Raw genomic sequence first — 22,282 nt, 5'->3', positions numbered from 1 at the left:
CATGTTTTATTGGACTGTATGTTATAGGAGGACATTCATTACTTTCATCTTGTTGCAATAGAAGCAGGTTCAACCCTGAGAAAAACATGCTAGCAACCTCCCAAGAGACATGAAGATAAGTGATTTAGTATGAAGAGCAATAGTTAATAACTGTTTCAAATAGGAGAAAATTGTGCATGAAACGTAACAGTTAATGCGGTAGACAATTCTCCCCACACACTCCACTCCCCCCCCCCCCCAAAAAGCAGCCACCTTAACCCTTTCTCTGACATCAGTTATGTACAACATGGTTGTAATGTCCCTACTTGACATGCAAAAAGTGGTGGGAGAGGAGAGAGAATAAATTGGTTTGGATTCAAAATGTGTGGAAAGGAGGGGAGAAGTTTGGAGAAAATGGGTGAGTGAACTAGTGTGAAGTGAGTGTGATATCTTAATTCTAATAATCTTTTCTCACTTCCCCTTTTCAAATTGCCCTTTCTCTTTCTATCCCTCAGAGCCCTAAAATCCACTTAGCCCATTCCTCTCAAATCTGTTCCCCTCCTGCCATATCCAGACTGTTCCTTTTTGTTTTTCTACCCAATACATTTTTTTCCACCCTCATTTTATAAAATGGTCGGAAAGCTTGAAAAGAATGGACAGGGATGATACTGCAGAGGAGTCTCTCGCGTACCCCCCCCCCCCCCGCGTCACACCTCTTCCACATGCAACAAGTGAGCTATGAGAGTATTGGTGGCAAAATTTTGGTTCATTGCCATTATTTCTAGAATTCACATATTATGGAGTTGTAATTGCTTCATAATTCAGAATAGAAACCCCTTTCCAGTCTGTGCCTTGCTACCTTCCCACCCAACTTTTGCAAAACAGTTGTCTTGATTTTTTTTCCTTAATCCTGTGTTCCAGGTAAATTTTGGGGGGGATGGGTTGTGGTTAATCAGACAGTTCATTTTCTCATTATGGCTGAGAAACACCTCTTTTCACTTTTTGAAAATTGGTTTTTATTCACTCATAACTTAAAACCAGCTTTGCCTAAACATTTGTTTTACACCTTTATCCTAGCTGGAAAAAACCTTACACATAATTCTGTATTTACAGCTGCAAGGCCATAAATCTTTATAATTTGTTTTTTTTTTGTCAAACATTTGCAGGTGGGATGTTCATTGCAGTTGTAATTGTGTGGTGCTGTCTCCCTCTAGTGGTGGCTGAAGACCTAACACAGCAGTTCATAAATCTGCTAGTAACAGGTGTCTTAGCTCAGGCAAGAAGGCTCAAGTGTTTAGCACCAGTGTCACAGGTTCAGTCCCGATGACCCTGCAGCAAGGCGCAGGGCTTATTGTAATCCCCATGAGCTCTGATGTGCAGAAATGGGGAAAAATGGGGGGGGGAGAGAGAGGGGCAGAAGGAACATGAAAGAGTAGAGGTAGCATAGGAGGAGGGGATAAGGACAGGAGAGAACCAATGAGGCAGCCAAGAATGTACAGCCAGAGAATGGCAGCCAAGGGAAATGGGAGATGAATTTGGCCCAGGAGATTGCACTTGAGAGTTTAGATAGAAAAAGGATAGTGAAGGGGAAAATGGAGAGAGAGAAAGAAAGGTAGCATCCCCCATCCCAGAGGCTAGGAAAGGGTAAATGTCCCTCTAAGGTGGGGAGAGAGGGGAGTGTTTAAATGCACTCAAATGAGTGTTGACCCTCAAATACTCACCCATCAAGGGGAAGGCAGGTCCCCCTACAGGTTAAATAATCAGGACAGTCTGAATGTCTTAAATGTTTGATTAAAACACCATGGGTTTTAAAATTACCATGAAATTTCTGGTTAACTTATGATTGTGGAAATCTTGGAGTTAGCAATAGTGAAAATGAATCACAACTAATATAAGACTGAGGTGGGGAAACAAAGCAATCCACTCAATCAGTGATGCTGGAGTTGAGAGCAATGGCCCTAGGTCTACTTTAGCCCCCAGGATTAGGTTGAAGGGGTAGTTCTTAAATGGAGTTGCTGTCCTTAGTTTGGCTCCTGGGAGATTCCTGATTTTGGATGCCATCCTTAGAGCTGCCAAGCACCTGCTGTAGATCTCTTATTTCCATGGTCAGGCAGTTACCTACCCCCACAAGGGAGGCCCTAATGCAATGGAGAACAGCCTTGAAGAACAGAGCAACCAGGTGTGAAGAAAGTAGTTTGAGCAAGCTAGGTGTGGTCAGAACTAGCCAACTTGCCCTTAGGTGACTAGAGAAGTGGAGTAATCAGGACCTCCCAGGCAGTAAAACATGGAGAAACTAGAATTATGTAAGTTTGGAATTTTTGAACACCTTAACACAGAAGAAAGCTCTTTGGTAAAGACGTACCACTCCCCTACTTGTCTGAACAGTGTAAGTCAAGTCTATCAGGGCTAAGGTATGTCAAACACTAAACTTGTTTTCATAAAATAATAAGGACCTGTTGCCCCTATTGCACTACTTAACAAGAGAACCTCTGAAGCTCTATTAAATACCTTTACATTCTTTCATGAGTGAGTTACTTCTAGTGTTAAGTACACATTTTAGGATGGTTTTAATTATGCTTCCTTCACTCAACTATGAACAATCAGCCTTGTTTTATACAAATGTGATCGTGCAAGAGCACTTTACTTTCACCAGGAAAGTAGTATAGTTTCAAGAGCGGAAAAAATGTCACCTGCATCTCTAGTTTATACAATCTTATATTTTTCCTATTAAATAACTGAACAATGATGTTTTGTTTGTTTTATTGAATGGTACATAATAGTACATCAGCTGTTTCCATTGCAATGAGGTCCAACACTAACACATGCCAGCAACCTGCAGAGAGAGAAAAGATTTAGATCATCATAACTTTCAAACAAGCAAATGTTGCTCAGTGCTATTAGCTAGGGTATAGGTAGTTCCCTCCTCCCCCCCAAGAAAACATGTTAAGGTAAGCAACTTTAACTATCCCTTCTGGACACATTTTGCAGCTCAGAGCTTATAACCTCCCCTCCCTATTTAAATGCTTACAGCAATGACTCATGAACAAGTTTTTACAAATACTGTTTGTGTTTTAGGGTCTATCTGAAAGGACCCAAAAGAATGCTGTATAAAACTTACGGCATTGGAATGGACGGCCTCAAGTTGAATAGATACTCAAACTGGAAGTCACCCACTTGCCATAGCAGCAGGATCTTTATGCATGTGGGTTGCTGTTTTTTTAAAAGTCCAATGCCCTTCCTTAGTGTCACTTCAATCATAAAGTCTCTGCACAAGTGAAGTTGTGGAAGCCCCACTGCTTCAAACTAAGAACTAGATCAGACAGTAGGAAACAGCTGGGGCTTCAAGGGGCTGGATTAGATGAATGGCACTTTTAAAAACTGCCTATTTAATACACCTCCTAGTTCAACCCTAAAGTCACATGACATTCAGACAAACCCTACAAGCTTCCTTTCACCCAACTCACCTCAGTACTGCAATGTGCCTTGAGCAGGTGCCTAAACTCTACTTCACTGATCCATTTCTACATCTAGCTCTTTTCAAGTATTTTATGTACGAAGGCCAAAGTTTTCAATTCTAGCCTTTTCATGATAGTTCTCTTTAAAGGACTAAAGTTTTCCATAATGCAGACTGGACAGTGCTTTGCATGAATTCAAGAGTTTGTCTTGATAGATGTGCTCAGTAACTCACACTATGTTCATATGTTAAGTGATGGTATTATTCAGCAGTTAAGAACAGTAAGTACTTATTACTGCATAGCACGTTTAAAGAGCTCATATCAAATTTGGCCTCAAGTTTAGGGTTTTTAAAAGGCTATCAGACAATTCATTTCTCATTATGGCTGAGAAACAGCTCATAGAAAACAAAAAGTTGAGTTAAAACACTGCATTACAAAGTCAAGCACTCAAGATCAGGAAATGCCAGAATTAAGATTACCTGTACAACCTTAAATCAACCCACTTGCGCCTGTGCATTAGAATGCCATCCTAACTACATGATCACATTTTTCCACAGGACCCCTGCCTCTTTCAGTGCACAGAACAAACAGTGCTCACTTAATGAGCAGCTATTTTGTTAAGTGACTAACATCCATTCTGTGCAATTAATGGGGCAGGGGTCCTGTGGGGGAAAAAAAGGCATAGCATCATGTAATTAAACGGTAACATAAGATGGGGCCAAATTAAGGTTGTACAGGCAACCTTAGTTCGGGCATATCCTAATTTTAAGTTCTTGACTTTGCAACTTGAATGTTCTTTTAGTGAGCTGCTGAGCATTCCTGTTCTTTACATACCAACCCATTTTAGTGTCGTTTGTGAGTAGTTTCCTATGTTCTTTAAAAAAGCAAAGGTTTTTCGTCCCAGTCTCCTTGCCCAGTAAGTCCTAGTCTCACCCTTCTGAACCTCCCTTCTTGGTTTGTCTACCCAGCCAGTCCCAGTTCTCCACCTGCACCCCAGCTCCTGATCAGATCTGTTTTCCCTCTCCCCTTGTTTCCCCTGCCCCACTGATTCTCAGTCCCAGTCTTCTTGCCTAGATCTTCCTCTCCCATTCCAACCAGCCTCTAGTCCTACTTTGCCTTCCTCCACACTACTTGGGCCCGGCAGTGGCATCTTTGAGACCAAAGGCTCCCTGTTCTCAGTTCAGACGTCCAGAACCAGCCTGGCCCACAACAGCCCAGGGCTGCAATAGTAGGAAGAAAGTCCTGATTAGCTCCAAGCTGGGGCATGCCCAGTGCTGACAGACCTTGGGGAATTTAGTGCTGAAGTCTAAGAAGTCTCTACTGAGCATGTGCAAACTGCAATTTTTCCAAAGGCAGATTTTCACAGGGATGACAAAAAGCACATTACTGACACAAAGGCCACCTCCCTTCCAAGTTTCAAGTCCCCGCTCTAAAACATGTGGGGTGCAAGAGCTATTCTATGAAAAGGTTGCCAGAATTAAAAAACAAAAAACAAAAAAAACAACAACAAACAACATGGGGAAAATACATTTCCCCTCACCTCGTTCAAGAAAATTCCTGCACTATTTTGGCTGAATAGTAACAAAATAATTAAGTTTGAGGCAGAAACCTGGCATGAAAAATTTCAGCCCAAACAGTATGGCAAAGTTATAGCAACTGAAAACAGGGTCTTTCTATGGGAAGTGTCAGGCAACCTTAACATGGGGCTGGTAGCAGCACTTATATAATTCAAGACCAATAGAAATGCTTGTGATTTTTTTACTCCAGTACTATTTAAAAACACTGCAGAGAAATGTTTGTTTGCAATCCATACAGGCTACAGCTTTGATAATACAGGCCAGCCTGATTGCAGAATTGATAAGAGTGACTAAACCAAAGTGAAACTAGTTTTTTACAAGCTCTAAGCTGAAATGGCTAGAGGCACATAGCCTAGGCAGTGAAGTTAGATTGAAAATTCCCCATTTTAATCAATCGTTCTTGGAGTCAGCAGTAAGAGAAGCATTTTAAATATGTCTTTAAGCCAATAGGGTCCTTTTAGCAATGCATTCCATTCTGGACTGCCGACACTCCACCTCATTTAAATCCTTTAAAAAACTTACCTCTTTCACAATGTCCACAATAAGTGACTCAATATTCACTCTTTTTTAAAGAATTAATTTTAAACTTTACTTAAACCACATAATATGCACATGCCTAAGCTTGGTAACCATGCGATCATAACCTGGTTACATTAATAGCCTCCTCACTCCATCTTTTCCACATCTGCCATCACCCCTACTTGCTACAGGGAGGGTAGGGACTGAATTTCTTTTGGGTGCTATAAAAAAAAACAGCCACTTACCACTATTTTCCTGTCACCGCTGGAGTTTGTTTTTTAGGCTTAAGCGTGAAATATAAGATGATCATGGCAATGCTTGCATATGTAGCTATTACATACTAGAAAGAAAAAAGAAAATTAAACTTAGATGCCTTCTAAGGCACCCTTGAAGTGTGACACTTAAGGGCAAGTTAACTAGTACATACATTCCTTCTGCCTGTCAAGGTGTAGGAATTGAAGTATTTCTTAAAACCAGTGAACTTGTACTGTGTTTCAGAGTCATGTCCTGCCATGGTTGCTGGTCCTAGATGCAATGAAGGACAAGTTAGTAGGTCTATATTCAGGTGTATCTGCTGGATAATTCAGCTGATGACTCATGCAATGATTACTTCCAGTGCTGCCTCAGTAGGTTTTACATTTGGGGCTGCCAGTGCTAGCTGTTGAAACTTTCATATATTTAACAGAGCCTTGGATAGATGTAATACAACTAGAGTCCAGTGCACTTAGGATTGCTCTATCTGGAAACAGAAAGCAACCGATTGCCACTTGCTGCACTAAAAAGCCAGGTGCACCCACAACTTCACTTTCTCAACTCATTCCATCCCAGACGCAACAAGAAGCCCATTTCTGAATCACTGGCATGAGACGGAGTTATCTACAAGTTCCTATAAACCAAAAACCATCGTGAAGGGGAGGAATTTCACCTCCTCGCTTCCAAGCTTTGCTTCTCGGAGTAAGGCGAAAGCGCTGTTGATCGACACTGGACTGTGGGCAAGGGGACAGCACAGCCACAAGGCCGGGCTGCCAGGTGAATCCAGACCCAGCTGCACAAGGCCTCGACAAATGCTTTCGGGGCCGCTTCATTCAATCCGTTTGTGTTCCACGGCAGCAAGATCCAAATGGATCCCGGTCTTAAGCTACAGCGTGAGGCAGGGACCGGGAGAGGAGCAGGGGCAGGGCAATTCCCCCCTCCCCAGACACAGAGCGGGATCCCTGTTCGACAGGCCACCCCAGTCCCGGCCCGCGGTGCCGAGCCAGGCCCGCCCAGCCCCGGTTTGGCGTGAGCCGGAGGAGGACGGGATCTGGGGGCCTGGCTCCCAAGCGGAGCGGGACCCTCGGCTGCGCAGCGCACGTGGTTCGCGGGCAGAGGGAGCCTGGGCAGCCGCGCTGGGAATCGCGCCCGAGACAAGGGGCCCCAGGCGGCCCCCTGCGCTATGGCACCGGGCTCCCGGGGCCGCCCTGGTCATCGAACCGCGCAGGGCCCCGGCCCCCGCCCAGGACCGCCCGCCCGCCCGCGGCCCGCGCTGGGGAGAGGGGTTAGCGGCCCCGGCCCCGCGGGCAGCACTCCCCCCACGCGTCGAGATCACGGCCCGAAGCCGCCCCCACCTGCCACGCGCTCCCCTACAATAGCCGCTCCGTGCCCTTCGCCGACTCCAAGTCCACAGGCAAGATGGCGCTGGGAAATCCCGCCTCCGAGCATAGATGTCTCTCCTGATTGGACAACACGGTCCTTACGTTAGAGATGACGTAAATGGGGATTGCGGATTGGCTTCGGTCGATGCCCATCAGTCGATGCTCCGCCTGGATTGGCTGGTTGGTTACTAGGCGTCTCGGCCCGCTTTCCCCATTGTGAGTAAGAGGGTTCCGCTTGACCTTGTGCTCCCCGGTAGTGCTTCCGGGTTATGGCGATGGTGTCCCACATGTGCTGCTGAAGGAGGTGAGGGAGTCCGGCCAGGGGCTGTAGGAGCCCGGCAGGGCCCAGCTCCGTGTGGGAGGGAAGGGAACCTCCCCAGCCCGCCGGCTCCAGCCCCATGGCCCAGCACGGAGCGAAGGGAACCACCCCGGGGCCCGGGTCCGGCCGGGGGGAAAGGGAAGAAGGGAGCCTGGCGCTGCCCCCGGCAGGGGAGTCCCTGGGCAGTATCCCCCTGGCTCCTTCTCCTCCCCTGCCAGCAGCCGAGTTCAGCGCCGCTGGCTTGCCGAGGAAGGGAGCACATGCATTGCGTCCCCTCCTGGAGTCCTGAAGTAGCCGCTCCTGGAGACCGGGAGGGGACTGAGCCCCCCCCCCCCTTCCCCCCGCAGGGTCACTGGGCTGCGATCCTCTCGGTTTGGGAGCTGGTTTCCCCGCCGAGCTGGGGACCAACGATTCTCATAATAGGGTAGGGGGGTAGTAGTAGTGGTGGTGGGGAGGTCTGCCAGTTCTGTGGCCCAGAGATCAGTTTTTTCGATTGCACCGGGTCCCGTTGACCTGTTGTTGTTTTTTTTCTTCTGTTTCTCATTGTCTGGTATTGCCTGGAGTGTAATGTACTTTAGATTAGTTTCTCTGCCGTAAAGAGAATTTAGCTCTTATTTGTATAGCAATTTACTTTGCCCATACTTGATTATATCCTTTCACCGATATTATGCTGCTGCCTCTGGAATGAACTTGGGGGGGGGGGGAACTGTTGAATGTGCATAACAACACCTAACAACAATTTAGACAGGAAGTAAAGAAGGTTACTGTATACAGTTGACGCAGCAGGGGCGATGTTGGGGGCATGTGTGTAAAATATAGTGACTTAAATTGTAGTTTGTCTATGATACTGTGTGACAGCCTTTATGCATGTGCAAAGGAAAGAGCTGTGGCATCTTAATTGACCACAAGTGGTCTGGAACTTTTTTTTATCTAAAAAAAATGACACTTCGGGCAGCCAGTGGCCCCCAACAAAATGCTAAAATGCGGGTTCAGTACTGACTCAACAGGGTTAGTTACACCCATGCATCCACTGACGTGTCAACACCAATTCCTGCAGCTACTGTGGTACTGCTATGTTTGAGCCCTGGCCTACACACTACAAAGTTTTGCTGGTCTAGCTATGCCAGTTAGGGGTGCAAAAAATGACACCATCTATCCAGTGTAGCTATGCTGGCCATGTCCATAGACACATCTATGCCACCAAGAGTGCTTCTGCTGGCTCAGCTAATGTTGTGTGGGAGTGGGGGTGTAGCTATGTCAGTAGAAGAGCTGCTGGCAATGCTGTTACTACACTAGGGCAACTCTTCTGGCATAGCTGTGCTGGCCAAGGCTCTGCAGTGTAAACAAGCCCTGACTGCTTAGGGTTGTGAGATCTGACAAGATCACTGCCCCAGGCAATATGTCTGAAGGCATGTATTGTTACTTGTCTGTGGAGATGGTGCTTCACCTGTTGCACACTAGTGTGCAGATAATTCCTTTATTAGGAATCTCCTCAGCGAGTTTCTAAGCTTTAAAGCGTCAGGTATACCAGGTTCTCAGTTGTCACTGAAGACTGATATGGTAATGTGGGTGAATAGGATACTAGGGAAAAGTTCTGGTGACTGATACAGGTGTATAACCAGAAGAAGAGCTCGGTAAGATCAAAAGCTTGTCTCTTTCACCAACAGAAGTTGGTCTAATAAAAGATATCCCCTCACCCAACTTGTGTCCCTAATATGTGTATAAGTGTCATTTTCAAGTACATTGAAGTGTTTTCAGAGGCCTATATTTTGTCTTCTAAGCCTCCAGATGCATTCATTTTTTTTATATATATATATATATATATATATATAATTTGTCATTCACAAAAAAAGCCAAGGGAATCTTTGTTTAGTTCCAAAATAATTACTTCTCCTGTCACTTAAACTCTAATGTCACAACAATTGCAGATTTCACTCCTGTGTTTTTGCTTTCCCCATAGAAATACAAACATGGCATCCATGGAAGAAAACTTCCCTCGAGGTGGCACCCAGAAAAAACCTTCAGAGGGAAAAGCACCCAGACGACCAATAGAGCAGGATAACTTATTTGATGTGAGTTGTGCATACATGATGGATGAAACTCTCTGAGAGCTATTCCACTGCCAATTAGTGTAAAGACCTAATTCTGTAGTTCTTACTCCCATTGACCATGACAGCTTTGTCTGAGTGAGGGCTGCAGGATTGAGCCCCAACATTCATTTTAGTACTTGTGACTGGTCTTCATCATGGAATCCATGATTTTCATGACTTTTGACAGATGTCTGACCCTGGGTGAATGTGATGGCAAACCATTAATCAAATGTAATTGATCAGGGTTTAACTTTGAAATATCTCAGTGGTGTCTGATCGCATGTAATCTGCTTTTAGAGGTAAGAGCTTCTAGAGAGATGTGGTGGGCCAAATCCAACCCTGGTGTAAGGACATTGAATTCAGTGGTGCTACGCCGGGGTTAATTTGATCTGTTATCAGAGGGGTAGCCATGTTAGTCTGGATCTGTAAAAAGCAACAGAGAGTCCTATGGCACCTTTAAGACTAACAGATGTATTGGAGCATAAGTTTTCATGGGTGAATGCCCACTTCATCGGATGCATGTGACATGCATCCGACAAAGTGGGCATTCACCCACAAAAGCTTATGCTCCAATACATCTGTTAGTCTTGATCTAATATGTTTCTCTTGTTTTATGTTTCTGTGCCTAAAAGAACAGGATGCATGACATCCTCTCCTACCCCTCCCCCCCATTTTAATATATCAATTATTTTGCTATTTCTAAACCAAATTGTTTAAGACTTAGCAATGTAGAGCTGCCTCATTGAGGGCTCAGGCACCGATCCAAGAACCACTTAAAACACGTTCTTAACTTTAGGTGTACTAGTCCCATTGATTTCATGAGACTACTCCTGTGCAGAAAATTAAGAACCTCCCTCCTTAATGCTCTGATGAGTCAGGTCTATGTCCATGCTAAGTTTGAGGTTTTAAGGTTTGGTTGTGATTTACACTGTAGACCTATATCGATATAACTGTGTTGCTCAGGAGTATGAAAAATCCACACCCCCGAGCAATGTAGTTATACTGACCTAATCCCCTGTGGAGAGCGCTACGTTGGTGGGAGAGCTTTTTGGGAGCTGGATTAACTGTGCCAACGGGAGAGCTCTCTCCCGTTGGCATAGAACGTCTTCATTAAAACGCTACAGCTGCACTGATCCAGCTGTTCCGATGCAGCGTTTTAAATGCAGACATGCCCTCAGTCGCTCTTGAGTTTTCTCTGCAAATGAAGGCTCAAAGGTGGTGGTGGTTGTTTTTCCCGTAGGAAGAAGGGGAGGAAATGTCTTTTTCTGCTCATTTTAACTCAAAAGCCATTGAATGGTTTTGTTCAAATTGGTCAAATGTATTTATGCTTTAATCAAATATGTTAAGTTTCAGCCCAAAGGGAGAAATTTTGAGAGACCTATATATGACTGAACATAAGGGTTTGCAACAGAATTTCCTTCTGACCCCTAACTCTAGCATTTCCCCCTAAGCTGGGATGACTGATAATTTTGCTCTTCTTTTGTGGAGCACAACAGTGATCTCTTCCAATTCTCTTGTTTCTCCCCCCCCCCACCCCCCGCCCCTTAAAATCTGCTTTAGACGCATCATGAAGAAGGATCCCAGAAAAGGAAGAGAATCCAAGAAGATCAAGGAAAGCGGAAAAAGCTCAAGGCAGAGAAAAAGGAAGCCATTAAAGCTAATGCCAAGGATTTTGAACTTCTCACGGTTGAGGTTTGTGGATGAGTGTTCAGATAAGTCTTCAAGTATCTAAAAGGTTGTTATAAATTGTTCTCTTTATCCACTGAGGATGGGACAAGTAGTAATGGGCTTAAATTGCAACAAGGGAGATTTAGGTTAGATATTTGGGAAAACTTCCTGACTGTAAGGGTAGTTAAGCACTGGAACAAATTACCTAGGGAGGCTGTGGAGGTTTTTAAGAACAGGTTAGACAAATACCTGCCAGGGATGGTCTAGAAGATAATACTTAGTTCTGCCTCAGTATGAAGGGCTGTACTATGTGGATTATCAAGATCCCTTCCAGTTCTACATTTCTATTATTCTATGATTTGTGTATTTTGACCTCCATTGGGTCCAGTGCAGCTAAGAGGTTCCTTATTCCTGGGCCTGTCTCAGAACCACCAACCTTTAGGTAAGGGAGGGCTGGACTCCTTTTCACAACCTCTCCTTCACTGGCAAGAAGGAGTTCAATGACAAGTAAGAAATTGCACATCTCCTCTGGGTCTTCCGCAAGCTAATGAAGGCAGAACATTAACACTTAGAACTGACCCAGGATGCAGAATTAACTGCTGCAAAAAGTGACGCTAACTGCAGTAAAGTTCTCCTCATTAACAAAGGCTGTATGCAATCAAATTAATTTCCACAGAGAATTGCATTACTGAGTGGAATGCTTCTGAGGCCTGCTGAGTCTGTATCTCTCTTGGTTTCCTTGCTATCAAATTGACCATAGTCACATTTTTTCCCCCTCCATCTGCTGCGCACTTCATGATTCTGAACAGGAGCTATTGTCTAGCTCTCAGTTCTGTGACTGCTATTCCAGCCTCTCCACATGCACATGTGTAACCCTTAATGACCTATTTTCTCTATCACTCCACTTCCTTTGCTTTAAGTTGTACCTTAGAAAGGAGTTGACTAAGACGAACATGTTAAGATATGTAAAATACAAAGTGGTCTTGAGAAGGTAGATCAGGAGTGTCTGTTCTCACTGTCTCCTGTCACAAGAACAAGGGGACACTCAATTTAATTGAAGGTAGGAAATTCAAAACCTCTGAAAGAAAACACTTTTTTACACAACATGTGATTAAACTGTGGAACTCGTTTCCACAGTAGGTCATGGGAGCCAAGAACTTAACAGATGATTAGATATTTACAATAGAACCTCAGAGCTATGAGCACCTCGGGTGGTTGTTTGTAACTCTGAAGAAAACTATGGTTGTTCTTTCGAAGTTTGCAACTGAACATTGACTTAATAGAGCTTTGAAACTTTACTGTGCAGAAGAAAAATGCTGCTTTTAACCATTTTAATTTAAATGAAACAGGTACAGAAATGGTTTCCTTATCTGGTCAAATCTTTTTTTTTAAACTTTCCATTTATTTTTTTAGAATTTTACGTTTAACACAGTACTGTACTGTATTTGTTCTTTTTTGGTCTCTGCTGCTGCCTGATTGCATACTTCTGGTTTCAAATGAGGTGTGTGGTTGACCAGTCAGTTCACAACATGGGTGTTCATAACTCTGAGGTTCTACTCTATATGGATCTCAAGAATATCCAGAATTGTTATAATTAATGATGACAAAAAATTTGGAAGAGATATTAAACTTTGTGCTTCAGGTGTTAGGACAAGTTCTATGTGGCAGACTGATCATCCCGTGTCTGCCCACAACTCTAGTGATTCTTATGTCTTCCTCTGAAGCATCTGGTTCTGACCACTGCCTGGGATGGGATACGGGACTAGATGGAGCTTGGGTCTGACCCAGTCTGACAATCTCTGGGCTTGTCTTCACTACCGAACTACATCGGCGCAGCATGTAGTGCGTCTCCTATGTTGACAGGAGAATGCTCTCCTATCAGTGCAATTACTCCACCTCAACGAGAGGCAGAAGCTCTGTTGGTGGGAGAGCTTTAAGTTGATGTAATTTATGTTGCTGAAGGGGGTGTTTTTTTTCACACCCTTGAGCAATGTTAGGTTCATCGACTTAAGCGGTAGTGTAGACAAGCCCTCTGTTTTCCATTTGGAAGGTGGAACATACAGCTTCCTTCATGGTTGCTCTGTAGAAGTCTCTGTAGGACACCCTACTACAAGAGTGTGACAAGTTTCTTTAGTCTGGGAAGCTCATGTCCCCATCAGTCATTCCTGCTCCTAGCACTGACAGGAGGAGGGGCTGTAGTCCCGTTCCTAGGTCTTTGCTGCTTTCCACTGACCTTTTAAGAGGGCTGCTTCTAATTGCAGCATGTCAGCAGTGGCTTGGTAACTCGCAGAGTGCTGATAGTGATTTGTGGCCTGAGTCTGGGTGGTAAAAGGTGCTGAGTTTTTCTTGACTTTTAGTGGTTTATTTTTCAGTCTCATTAGACACGGTAAATCTGTGGCTTGTTGAGATCCACCGAGTGCTAATTTTTCTTTGTTCCAGGCCCTGAGTGAGGGGATGCTGCTGCTCGGCTGCGTGAAGGAGTCTAACGACTTCGAGTTAGTGGTCAGTTTGCCTAATGGACTCACTGGATTTGTGCAAGTGACGCACATTTGCGATGCCTACAGCAAAATGCTGAATGAGCAAGTGGCCACGGAAGAGCTCCTGGAGGTGAGGGGAGTCCTGAGGGATGGTGTGTGTCCTGGGACTGGGTAAAATAAACGGGGTCTTGCAAGCAGAGGCCCAGCGGGAGAACCCAGTTTCCACTGGTGTACAGGAGATTCTGATCCCTTCCCTGTCCTGCTCTCTTGCTTCCTTGGCCAACAGGGCCTGTGAATGCTAAAGGCAGCATGTTCAATGCACTGCTCAATGATAGTCATCACTGTATACCCCTCCCTACCTAAGGAGTTCCCACAAGTAGCGGGGGGAGGGGGGGGGCTTGAAGGATGAAGCTGGGGATGTGTTTGGGAGAATCTTCTACTTTCCAGCAGGGATGCAGAGGACTCTGTCCTCTTCCCCAGCCCCTATGCAGCCCCCCAAAAGATGGCTTCTGTGATGTTCTGTGCAGTGTATTACCAGCTCATGCTGTGGCAGATAGGTATTGAAGGTAATAAGGCTGCTTGGAAGAGACAATGTAATTCCTTGATTCCCCGGATGTTCCAAAGAAAGGAAGGGAGATCGTCCGTTACCCTTCGTGCACGTTTGTATTTCCCCTTCCCACCGTGGTCCGTGCCTGTTTAAAACTGAATTTTGGGAATGGCAAGATGCTGATGTCCCCTTGCTCTTTTCTCACCTTTTACCTCTTTGCTAATGGGAGACCTGAGACTGGGACCATAATCCGCTCTGGCGATGCATCTTGATCCTGACCTGTAGCACCTCCTGCTGTTCAGCCTGGCAGCTGTGTTGAATCCTTTGACCTCCGCCTTGTAACATTACATACGTCCTTTTGTGTGTCCGTGTCCGTCCGTCCCCCGCCTCTGAGCCAGGCTTGAGACTCCAGGCTGGGACACAAGCCCACTGTACCCAGGGGCCCCAGTCTTTGTGGCATTTAGCTGCTGCTGAGAATAGAGCTTTCCTCTTGGGTTTGGATTTCAAAAGCCTCTTCAGTGACACGTTCTGGTCGCCTGCATTATTTAATGTTAATGATTTTACGGTTTTTCGTGATCTCCTTTAACTGTCTTGCTGTTTAGGATTTGAACTCGCTGTCAGACCTGTACCCCCCTGGAATGCTGGTCAGATGCACCGTGACCAGCGTGGGGAAAACCATGGATGGACACCAGAGTGTCAAGCTGTCAATTAACCCCAAAGATGTCAACAAGGCTCTGAACACCACGGCTCTTAGATCAGGCATGGTAGGTGTTCTGGGTGCACCGCAGCCTCCCTGCACTTTGGAGCTCGCTTCCCCTTTGCCCCCACGTCTCCTTGCGTGAATTCAGATTTTTCACTACATGCAATTAAAGCAAGGATCCGTGCCTTTCCTGGTGTAATTCCTCTTGGTAGGAAGTGTGGTGTAGTGGGTAGAGCGCAGGCCTGAGCTGTGACCCCTGAGATCTATTCTTCTGCCACTGGCTTGTTGGCTTTTGGGCAAGTTACTTAACTTCTGCTGCCTCCGCTTCTCCATCTGTAAAATGGGGATAATACTTACCTGACCACCTCACAGAGGTGTTGTGAGCTTAGTTAATTATTCTCTTGCACCCAGTTTCACCAGCAGTTGTGGGTGCCTTTTGCTTTTCAATGTCCGGATGTTACCAGAGCTTCAGGAAGCCAAGAATCCCCTAGATACATGCCTTGGTTGGACAAGAGGACAGCTGAGACCACATTGCCAAAGGAGCCAAGGTCTAATGTGTCCAAAGCAGTGGGAGGAATTCCAGCACTCTGACCCCAGGAGAGAAGGCAATCTGAGTGCGAGGAACCTGCTAAGAGAATTGTTCTCCTTGCTGATCTAACCGTTCCTTTATATTGTTGAATTGTAATGTTTCCCTCCCCGCAGTTGCTCTCTGGCTTGGTATCTAGTGTGGAAGATCACGGCTACCTCATAGATATTGGAGTCAGTGGTGCTAAGGCATTTCTGCCTCGTCAGAAGTCCCAGAGTTACATCAAATCAGCCAACAAAGGTAAGCCATCCAGCAGGAACTAAAGCTGGATATGGAGAACTGGCTGGCTCAGAGGAGCAGGGTGGGACTGGAGCCTTTCACCTCTACCTTCCTGACTCAAACTTAGCTGAGGTCAGGAGTGATCAGAAGTCTCTGCCGACGTACAGTTGTGAACAGGCCATTGAACAATGAACTGTTGGCTGTCGGTCCATTTCCTGATCGCCTGGTGTCCTCCTTGTAAACACCTCCATCCTGACTGGCACTAGTCATTCTGCGTGTTGGACACTATTGCAGAGAGGCCCAGGTTCAAATGGAGATGGGCACTACCTCTCCCCTTTCATTTTCCCCACCCTGAGAAGTAGTCGCTCTGGGTCCTGGTAGAGGCACGTTGGCAGGATGGTGTAGGAGAAGCGTGTGCTGCTGCCGCCCATGCTTTGCCTGTCCTGAGGATTGATTGGTCTCCAGGATTGTCTAGACAGCCCCTTCCCATAGCACTAAATCTGAAATCAACCAACCAAGTGGCAGCTTCCTGGTTAAAGGCATGTGCTCCAGAGCTGTATTGGTAAAAGTCCCTAATCGCACTAGAACGGAAAAGCTCTGAGAAAGCACCTTTCTCTGCTGCTTTGGTCAGAGGGCTCTCTTTGGGCTCAGGCTGGCAGAGACCTGAAGTATGTACGATCTGGTGGCTACAGGAAATAGATTTGTGGCCTGTCATCCACAAAGGTCATGGGTAAAAGAGAATTAGTCTCTGCACCCTAGATCTGGTGCCAGTAGGCGGGAGGAGCTTGCATTGCTTCTCCCTGTGATGCATGTGTTCTCCGGACGAGCATGGAAAAAGTCATTCTCATCCCCATTTAATTGTATTACATTAGTGCCCAGAGGCCTGTTCTGACCAGAGCCTGGTTGTGCTAGGCACTACAAACAGAACAGTAGGCAGGGTCCTTACTGCAAAGAGCTAACAGTCTAAGAAAACAAGCAATATACAGAGGGTGAGACCTGGGGAGAAAATTGGATAAGTTCAGTCTTTATACACATATATATACTTACTATTTTAAAAAAACTGCTTTGTAATTGCATAACTAAAGCATTGCGTTTCACTGGCTGCCAGCCATTTAAACGCTGGCTGATTTTTTGATAGGTGTTGCAGCAGAAGTGGATCTAGAACAGAGATTTTGAAAGAGCAGAGGGTAGTGACCTCATAGCTCCTTTCAGGGAGGCTGTTCCATGCACAGGCGGGCCTGGACAAGTATGGCTGAAACTGGCATTGAGGGCAGCTTAGCAGGGTCTGGCACTGTGATAAGAGTGGCTCAGGAGGGAGGGCCTGGAAAAGAGGCTTGAATTTGGCTGGAGAGGGGGAGCTAGCGAAGGGTTTCTGAAGGGGAAGCAGGGGAATGTGACAGACAGGAAGATGATGAGGGGTTTTTGGTATGTGTTCTGTCTTCGTAGGGGCTGAGCTGAAAATAGGCCAGTACCTGAACTGTCTCATTGAAGAAGTGAAAAACAACGGAAGAATTGTCCGTCTGTCCATCACTCAGTCGGAGGTTGCTGCGGCCGTTGCAACAGAAGAACAGAACTGGGCGCTCGGTAACTTACTGCCAGGGCTGCTGGTGAAAGCCCAGGTGCAGAAGGTAAAACTCAGCTTTCTCTGAAGGATTGTTGAGGTGGAGTTATGATCGCGGCTGTGATGGACATCTTCCTATGTATTCTGCCCCAGCAAAACTGAGCTGGAACTCAATGAATTTACAAATCCAGATAAGTTGTTTCTGTCTGCCAGCACCACCCGCTCAATCTCCGAAATGGAGCGCTGATCTGTGCCCAGTCACCAGGCGTAAAGACGCCAATATCTGTGCTTGGCTGGCGGTGGTGCAGTGCGAGGCAGAGTCCAATCCAGTTTGCTCGTCTCCTGCTCTTGGTCTTGTAGCTCTGTGGAAGAGCAGTTACTCTGTAGGAGTAAAATCTTCCATTGTGTCAGGCAATGAGCACATCTGGCTCAAAAAGCACAAGGGCAGTAACCAGGTGCTGTTGTTCTGTAACAACACTAAAGTGTCTAAAAGCCCCAAGTATAAATGTAAGTGGCAACTTGCTGGCAGGATGAGTAAAGCATTAACCTTTCAACTCTCCTTGCTGGGCATCCTCTGGACCTTTCTGTTGTGGCTGTGGAAACGGGAGAAACTTTCCTCCTTTTCATATGAACATTTCCATACGTTCATTCAGAAGCTGAATTAGGGAAAACGTGAACAGTGGCACTCTCCCCAGCTCCGCCCACTTGACACCACTTTCAGTACATTGTGCAGATCTTTGATGGTCCTTCTCCTTTGATCATTGGTGAAATAGCTGGCACTGAAAGTTTCAGCATTAAACTTCGAAGTTAACAGTCAATCATGTGACTGGATGCAGCTGACACTGCTGAATTCCTGTTTCAGGCTGCCTACAGACTCAGGCAGACTTCACTGTATTTGTTTACACTGGGTTCTTTTTTTTTGCAACCACAGGGGCTGGGATCTTAGTGGTTGGTTTGTTTTTAAATGGAACATTGGGATTTGGGAGTGCAAGATGGGAAAAACACCTGCTTGCAAACCAGCGCAGTTTGATTCTGGACTTGAGATCAAATGTACAATTAGAAAACTTAAAAGTATTCTTTTCTAGTAGAGGCAAAAAGCCAACTCTTGGGCAATTAACCTGTCCTTTTCGGCGTGTGTATTATTAAGCACGGACAAGATGGTTATTGGTGGAGGAAGTAAAGTGCCGTCCGCATCTTGATCTGGATGAGAACTTTTAACACAGATTTAGAGTCATAGAGTTTAAGGTCAGGAGGGAAGCATCAGATCCTCTAGTCTGACCTCCTGTATATCACAGATCACCAACACCACCCAGCCGCCCCCAGGCCAAGCAAACCACCAGAATTAGGCAAAGGTGTTACAGCCCTCGGGACACTCCACTGTTGTGTGTCACAGGCAGAAAACAGGAGGGACTGAATGCACCGATGCCCACGGCCCCTGCCATGGTAGGGCATTGATTTAGTGATTTAATTTTACACCCTACAGAAGAATTTCTCTTTCTTGGTTTAGGTGACCCCTTACGGCATCACTCTGAGTTTCCTCTCCTCCTTCACTGGGATCGTGGACTTCATGCACCTGGATCCGAAGAAAGCGGGGAGTTATTCACAAAGTCAGACGGTGAGTGGACGCTGAAGCGGCTGGAGGAACCAGAAAGCTGCTTAGCCTGTGTGTCTCCTTTCCTTCTCTAACCATTTTCTGGTAAAGGTTTTTTTTCTGTGGAATCAGCGGTGTCAGCAATTTTGTTGGCACGGACCTTCTTTCTACACCCCCGGTAAGGAGAAGGGAAGCAGCCTATGTCCTTGAGTTTGAACATAGCCGCTGGAGAGTCCTGGGGAACGTGCCCCTTTACAGTTTTGGCAGCTGAGAGGATGGGGAATGGCTTGTGGCGGGGGCTGATTGCCCGCAGTCACTCTCCCCTCTCCTTGTCCGCACCAAACTAGCTCACACCACTTAATCAGATAACTAAAGAAAAAATGCCCAGCCCATAAAGACATTGGAGCTGAATGATAACCCCGCACGTTCCATTGTCCTTGCTCTACCTCGGCAAAGCCTCCGTGAAGAGATCAGGAGCCAGGTGTGTGTGATGTGAGAGTGCAGGGTTGAAAATGGCTCTCGGCTCTTCTGGTTGCCAGCTCGTCTTACCATCCTGCTGTCCTCTCTCCCCTGCAACAGGTGAAGGCCTGCATCCTCTCTGTCCATCCCACCTCCAAAGCAGTACGGCTCACGCTGCGGCAGGTCTTCCTTCAGCCTGGCAGTGTGCTTGGCCAGCTCGCCAGCAGTCGGATTGGCATGGTGGTGGAAGAGTCAGTGGTGAAGAGCTTCCACGCAAAGACGGGTGCCATCTTTGAACTGGACGACGGCACACTGGCTTTTGCACGTGTAAGTAATAAATGCCCCCGTGGCCGGGTTATAATGTGGGAGGGGTGGCCACAAGCTGGCGTGAAATCGCCAACCAAACCAGAGACGTCTAGGGAATGGTATTTTAAAACATAAGTGGAAACGGTTGTAAATAATGGTTGTGCCGCAGCATTTGCAACCCGAACGTTGCACTGTGTTGCTAGTGCATGAGAACCAGGAAGTGAAACTGAGTATGCTCTATATTCTACTAGAATTCTTTGAGGGGGCCAACAAGCGTGTGGACAAGGCAGATCCAGTGGATATAATGTATTTAGATTTTCAGAAAGCCTTTGACAAGGTCCCTCACCAAAGGCTCTTAAGCAAAGTAAGCTGTCATGGGATAAGAGGGAAGGTTCTCTCATGGATTGGTAACTGGTTAAAAGATAGGAAACACAGGGTAGGAATACATGGTCAGTTTTCAGAATGGAGAGAAGTAAATAGTAGTGTCCCCCAGGGGTCTGTTCTGGGACCAGTCCTATTCAATATATTCATAAATGATCTGGAAAAAGAGGTAACCAGTGAGGTGGCAAAATTTGCAGATGATGCAAAATTGCTTAAGATAGGTAAGTGCCAGGCAGACTGCAAAGAGGTATAAAAGGATCTCTCAAAACTGGGTGACTGGGCAACAAAATGGCAGATGAAATTCAATATTGATAAATGCAAAGTAATGCACATTGGAAAAACATAATTTCAGCTGTACATATATAATGATGGGGTCTAAATTAACTGTTATCACTCAAGAAAGAGATCTTGGAGTCATTGTGGATAGTTCTCTGAAAGCCTCCGCTCAATGTGCAGCGGCAGTCAAAAAAGCAAACAGAATGTTGGGAATCATTAAAAGAGGGATAGAGAATAAGACAGAAAATATCATATTGTCTCTATATCCATGGTACGCTCATATATTGAATACTGTGTGCAGTTGTGGTCGCCCTCTTTCAAAAAAGATATATTGGAATTGGAAAAGGTTCAGAAAAGAGCAACAAAAATGATTAGGGGTATGGAACGGCTTCCATATGAGGAGAGATTAATAAGATTGGGACTTTTCAGCTTGGAAAAGAGACAAAGGGGAGATATGATTGAGGTCTATACAATCATGACGGGTGTGGAGAAAGTAAATAAGGAAGGCCTGTGAGGGGTTGAGCATCCTTCACCCCAGTGGAGGGCACTTGGTAACTTGCAGGACTGGGCTTGAAATCCTTCGGGAAGCCCCAGGTCTTGCAGTGACTGGAACCCCCTAGGAGCTCAGGGTGGCCCTTAGAAATGAGGTTAATGTACAGTGTGCCCAGCCTTCATAAAGTACCAGGCTGGCCTCACGCTCAGGTCAAGCCCTGGCCTGGTGGCCTCTTCCTCTTTCTCATGCTCTTAATGGTCTTCAAAAAATTATGCTAGGGGAATGTTGCCTCTCAGTGTATATACACAGTAAAATACAACGCCATCTGCCTGGCAACTATCGTACGAGCTGCTCCCCAAAATAATGGGTTTGTCCGCGTCTTCCTTCCCGTCCTCCCAACTAATACTTCCAGAGGGATGTAAGCATTGCGTCTCACCTGGGTGAAAACACCCACGTGAAACTTGCTGAGTCTTACTGGTCGGTTTTCTCCTCTTCAAGTCAGTCTAGGTTTTGTTCTCCCAAGTCAATACCATCTCTATTTCCAAGTGGTGATAAATCGCCCTTTGTTTTTTGTAGCTGAAGCATCTTTCAGACACCAAAAAATCCTTCAAACCTGGGGCATTTAAGGTGGGCAGCAAGCACAGATGTCGAATCATTGACTACAGCCTTATGGATGAGCTGGCCCTGTTGTCTTTGAAGCAGTAAGTTTCCCGTGCCATTCCAGAATTGTTTGGGGGGGCTACGGGGAGAGAAGGGGCTGATAACAATTGGAAAATATTGTGCTGCTTTGTTTGGCTGGAACCCGCCCATTGGGGTTTCCACTCGTTCTCTGTCTGTGGCACTCATCTGATGCCCATTACTGGATATCTGAGAGTCACAACCTTGAACACATTTCTCCTCCCAATAATCCCTGTGGGGCGGGGGCAGGCTCTTCTCCCCATTGCACAGATGGGAACTGAGGTCCAGAGGGACTAAGTGACTTGCCCAAGGTCACACAGGTTGCGACAGAGCAGGTCTCAGGCTTGCACTCTAACCACTGGGCCGTCCTTCCTGTCTAGTAAAGGTATTGCCCTCTGAGAGGCATGGGTTCCCTGCATGCACAGTTTTGGCTTCTGGCCATCATCCTTTGTGTCATAAACTGGGACAGAGCTTAGTCGAGTGGCTAGGCCCAGACCACCTTAACGGAGGGAAGGTCACCATGACTCTGACACAGGCCTGTGGAGGGACAGAGCACTGACGTGATAAATAGGGGCCGGGCGGATTCTGTCAGACCCCAGAGGACAGGGAAGGGGAGGGGTTGTCTTGTCCTTACCACCTCTGGGTTTTCACTCACGTTAAAGATGACTCACACCACAACCCTTGCTGTATCTTCTCCTAGTCGAATTATTGCTGCTCCGTTTCTGAGATACCAAGACCTCTGTCCCGGGCACGTGGTGGAGGTAAGA

The 22,282-nt window shown here is 46.1% G+C and overlaps 2 protein-coding genes across 4 annotated transcripts in view; one reads left to right on the top strand and one right to left on the bottom strand.

The window, feature by feature from the left end:
* Positions 1 to 2,722: 2,722 nt before the first annotated feature.
* Positions 2,723 to 7,294, bottom strand: ATP5MK (ATP synthase membrane subunit k). Its single transcript, XM_005303494.4, has 4 exons — positions 7,138 to 7,294; positions 5,958 to 6,055; positions 5,776 to 5,870; positions 2,723 to 2,812 (listed from the first exon to the last, which is right to left on the bottom strand). The coding sequence occupies exons 1-3, from the start codon at positions 7,229 to 7,231 to the stop codon at positions 5,778 to 5,780; spliced, it is 285 nt and encodes a 94-aa protein (XP_005303551.3). The 5' UTR covers positions 7,232 to 7,294; the 3' UTR covers positions 2,723 to 2,812; positions 5,776 to 5,777.
* The window catches only part of PDCD11 (programmed cell death 11), a 43,870-nt gene continuing 28,871 nt past the window's right edge, over positions 7,284 to 22,282 (top strand). For 2 of the 3 annotated variants that reach the window (XM_065552566.1, XM_065552565.1), the window contains exons 1-11: positions 7,284 to 7,468; positions 9,444 to 9,555; positions 11,134 to 11,265; positions 13,681 to 13,848; positions 14,868 to 15,029; positions 15,668 to 15,791; positions 17,217 to 17,398; positions 18,839 to 18,946; positions 19,502 to 19,708; positions 21,414 to 21,538; positions 22,216 to 22,276. In XM_065552566.1, the coding sequence (XP_065408638.1) occupies positions 9,454 to 9,555; positions 11,134 to 11,265; positions 13,681 to 13,848; positions 14,868 to 15,029; positions 15,668 to 15,791; positions 17,217 to 17,398; positions 18,839 to 18,946; positions 19,502 to 19,708; positions 21,414 to 21,538; positions 22,216 to 22,276 (1,371 nt within the window). In that variant the 5' untranslated portion in view covers positions 7,284 to 7,468; positions 9,444 to 9,453. The remainder of the gene's footprint in view (positions 7,469 to 9,443; positions 9,556 to 11,133; positions 11,266 to 13,680; positions 13,849 to 14,867; positions 15,030 to 15,667; positions 15,792 to 17,216; positions 17,399 to 18,838; positions 18,947 to 19,501; positions 19,709 to 21,413; positions 21,539 to 22,215; positions 22,277 to 22,282) is intronic. The other variant, XM_065552567.1, reaches the window with a different exon arrangement.

Source organism: Chrysemys picta, chromosome 7, assembly GCF_011386835.1.
Source record: "Chrysemys picta bellii isolate R12L10 chromosome 7, ASM1138683v2, whole genome shotgun sequence".
Taxonomy (NCBI): domain Eukaryota; kingdom Metazoa; phylum Chordata; order Testudines; family Emydidae; genus Chrysemys; species Chrysemys picta.
Note: the sequence above shows the minus strand (reverse complement) of the source record. Positions and strands in the feature narration are given on the sequence as shown.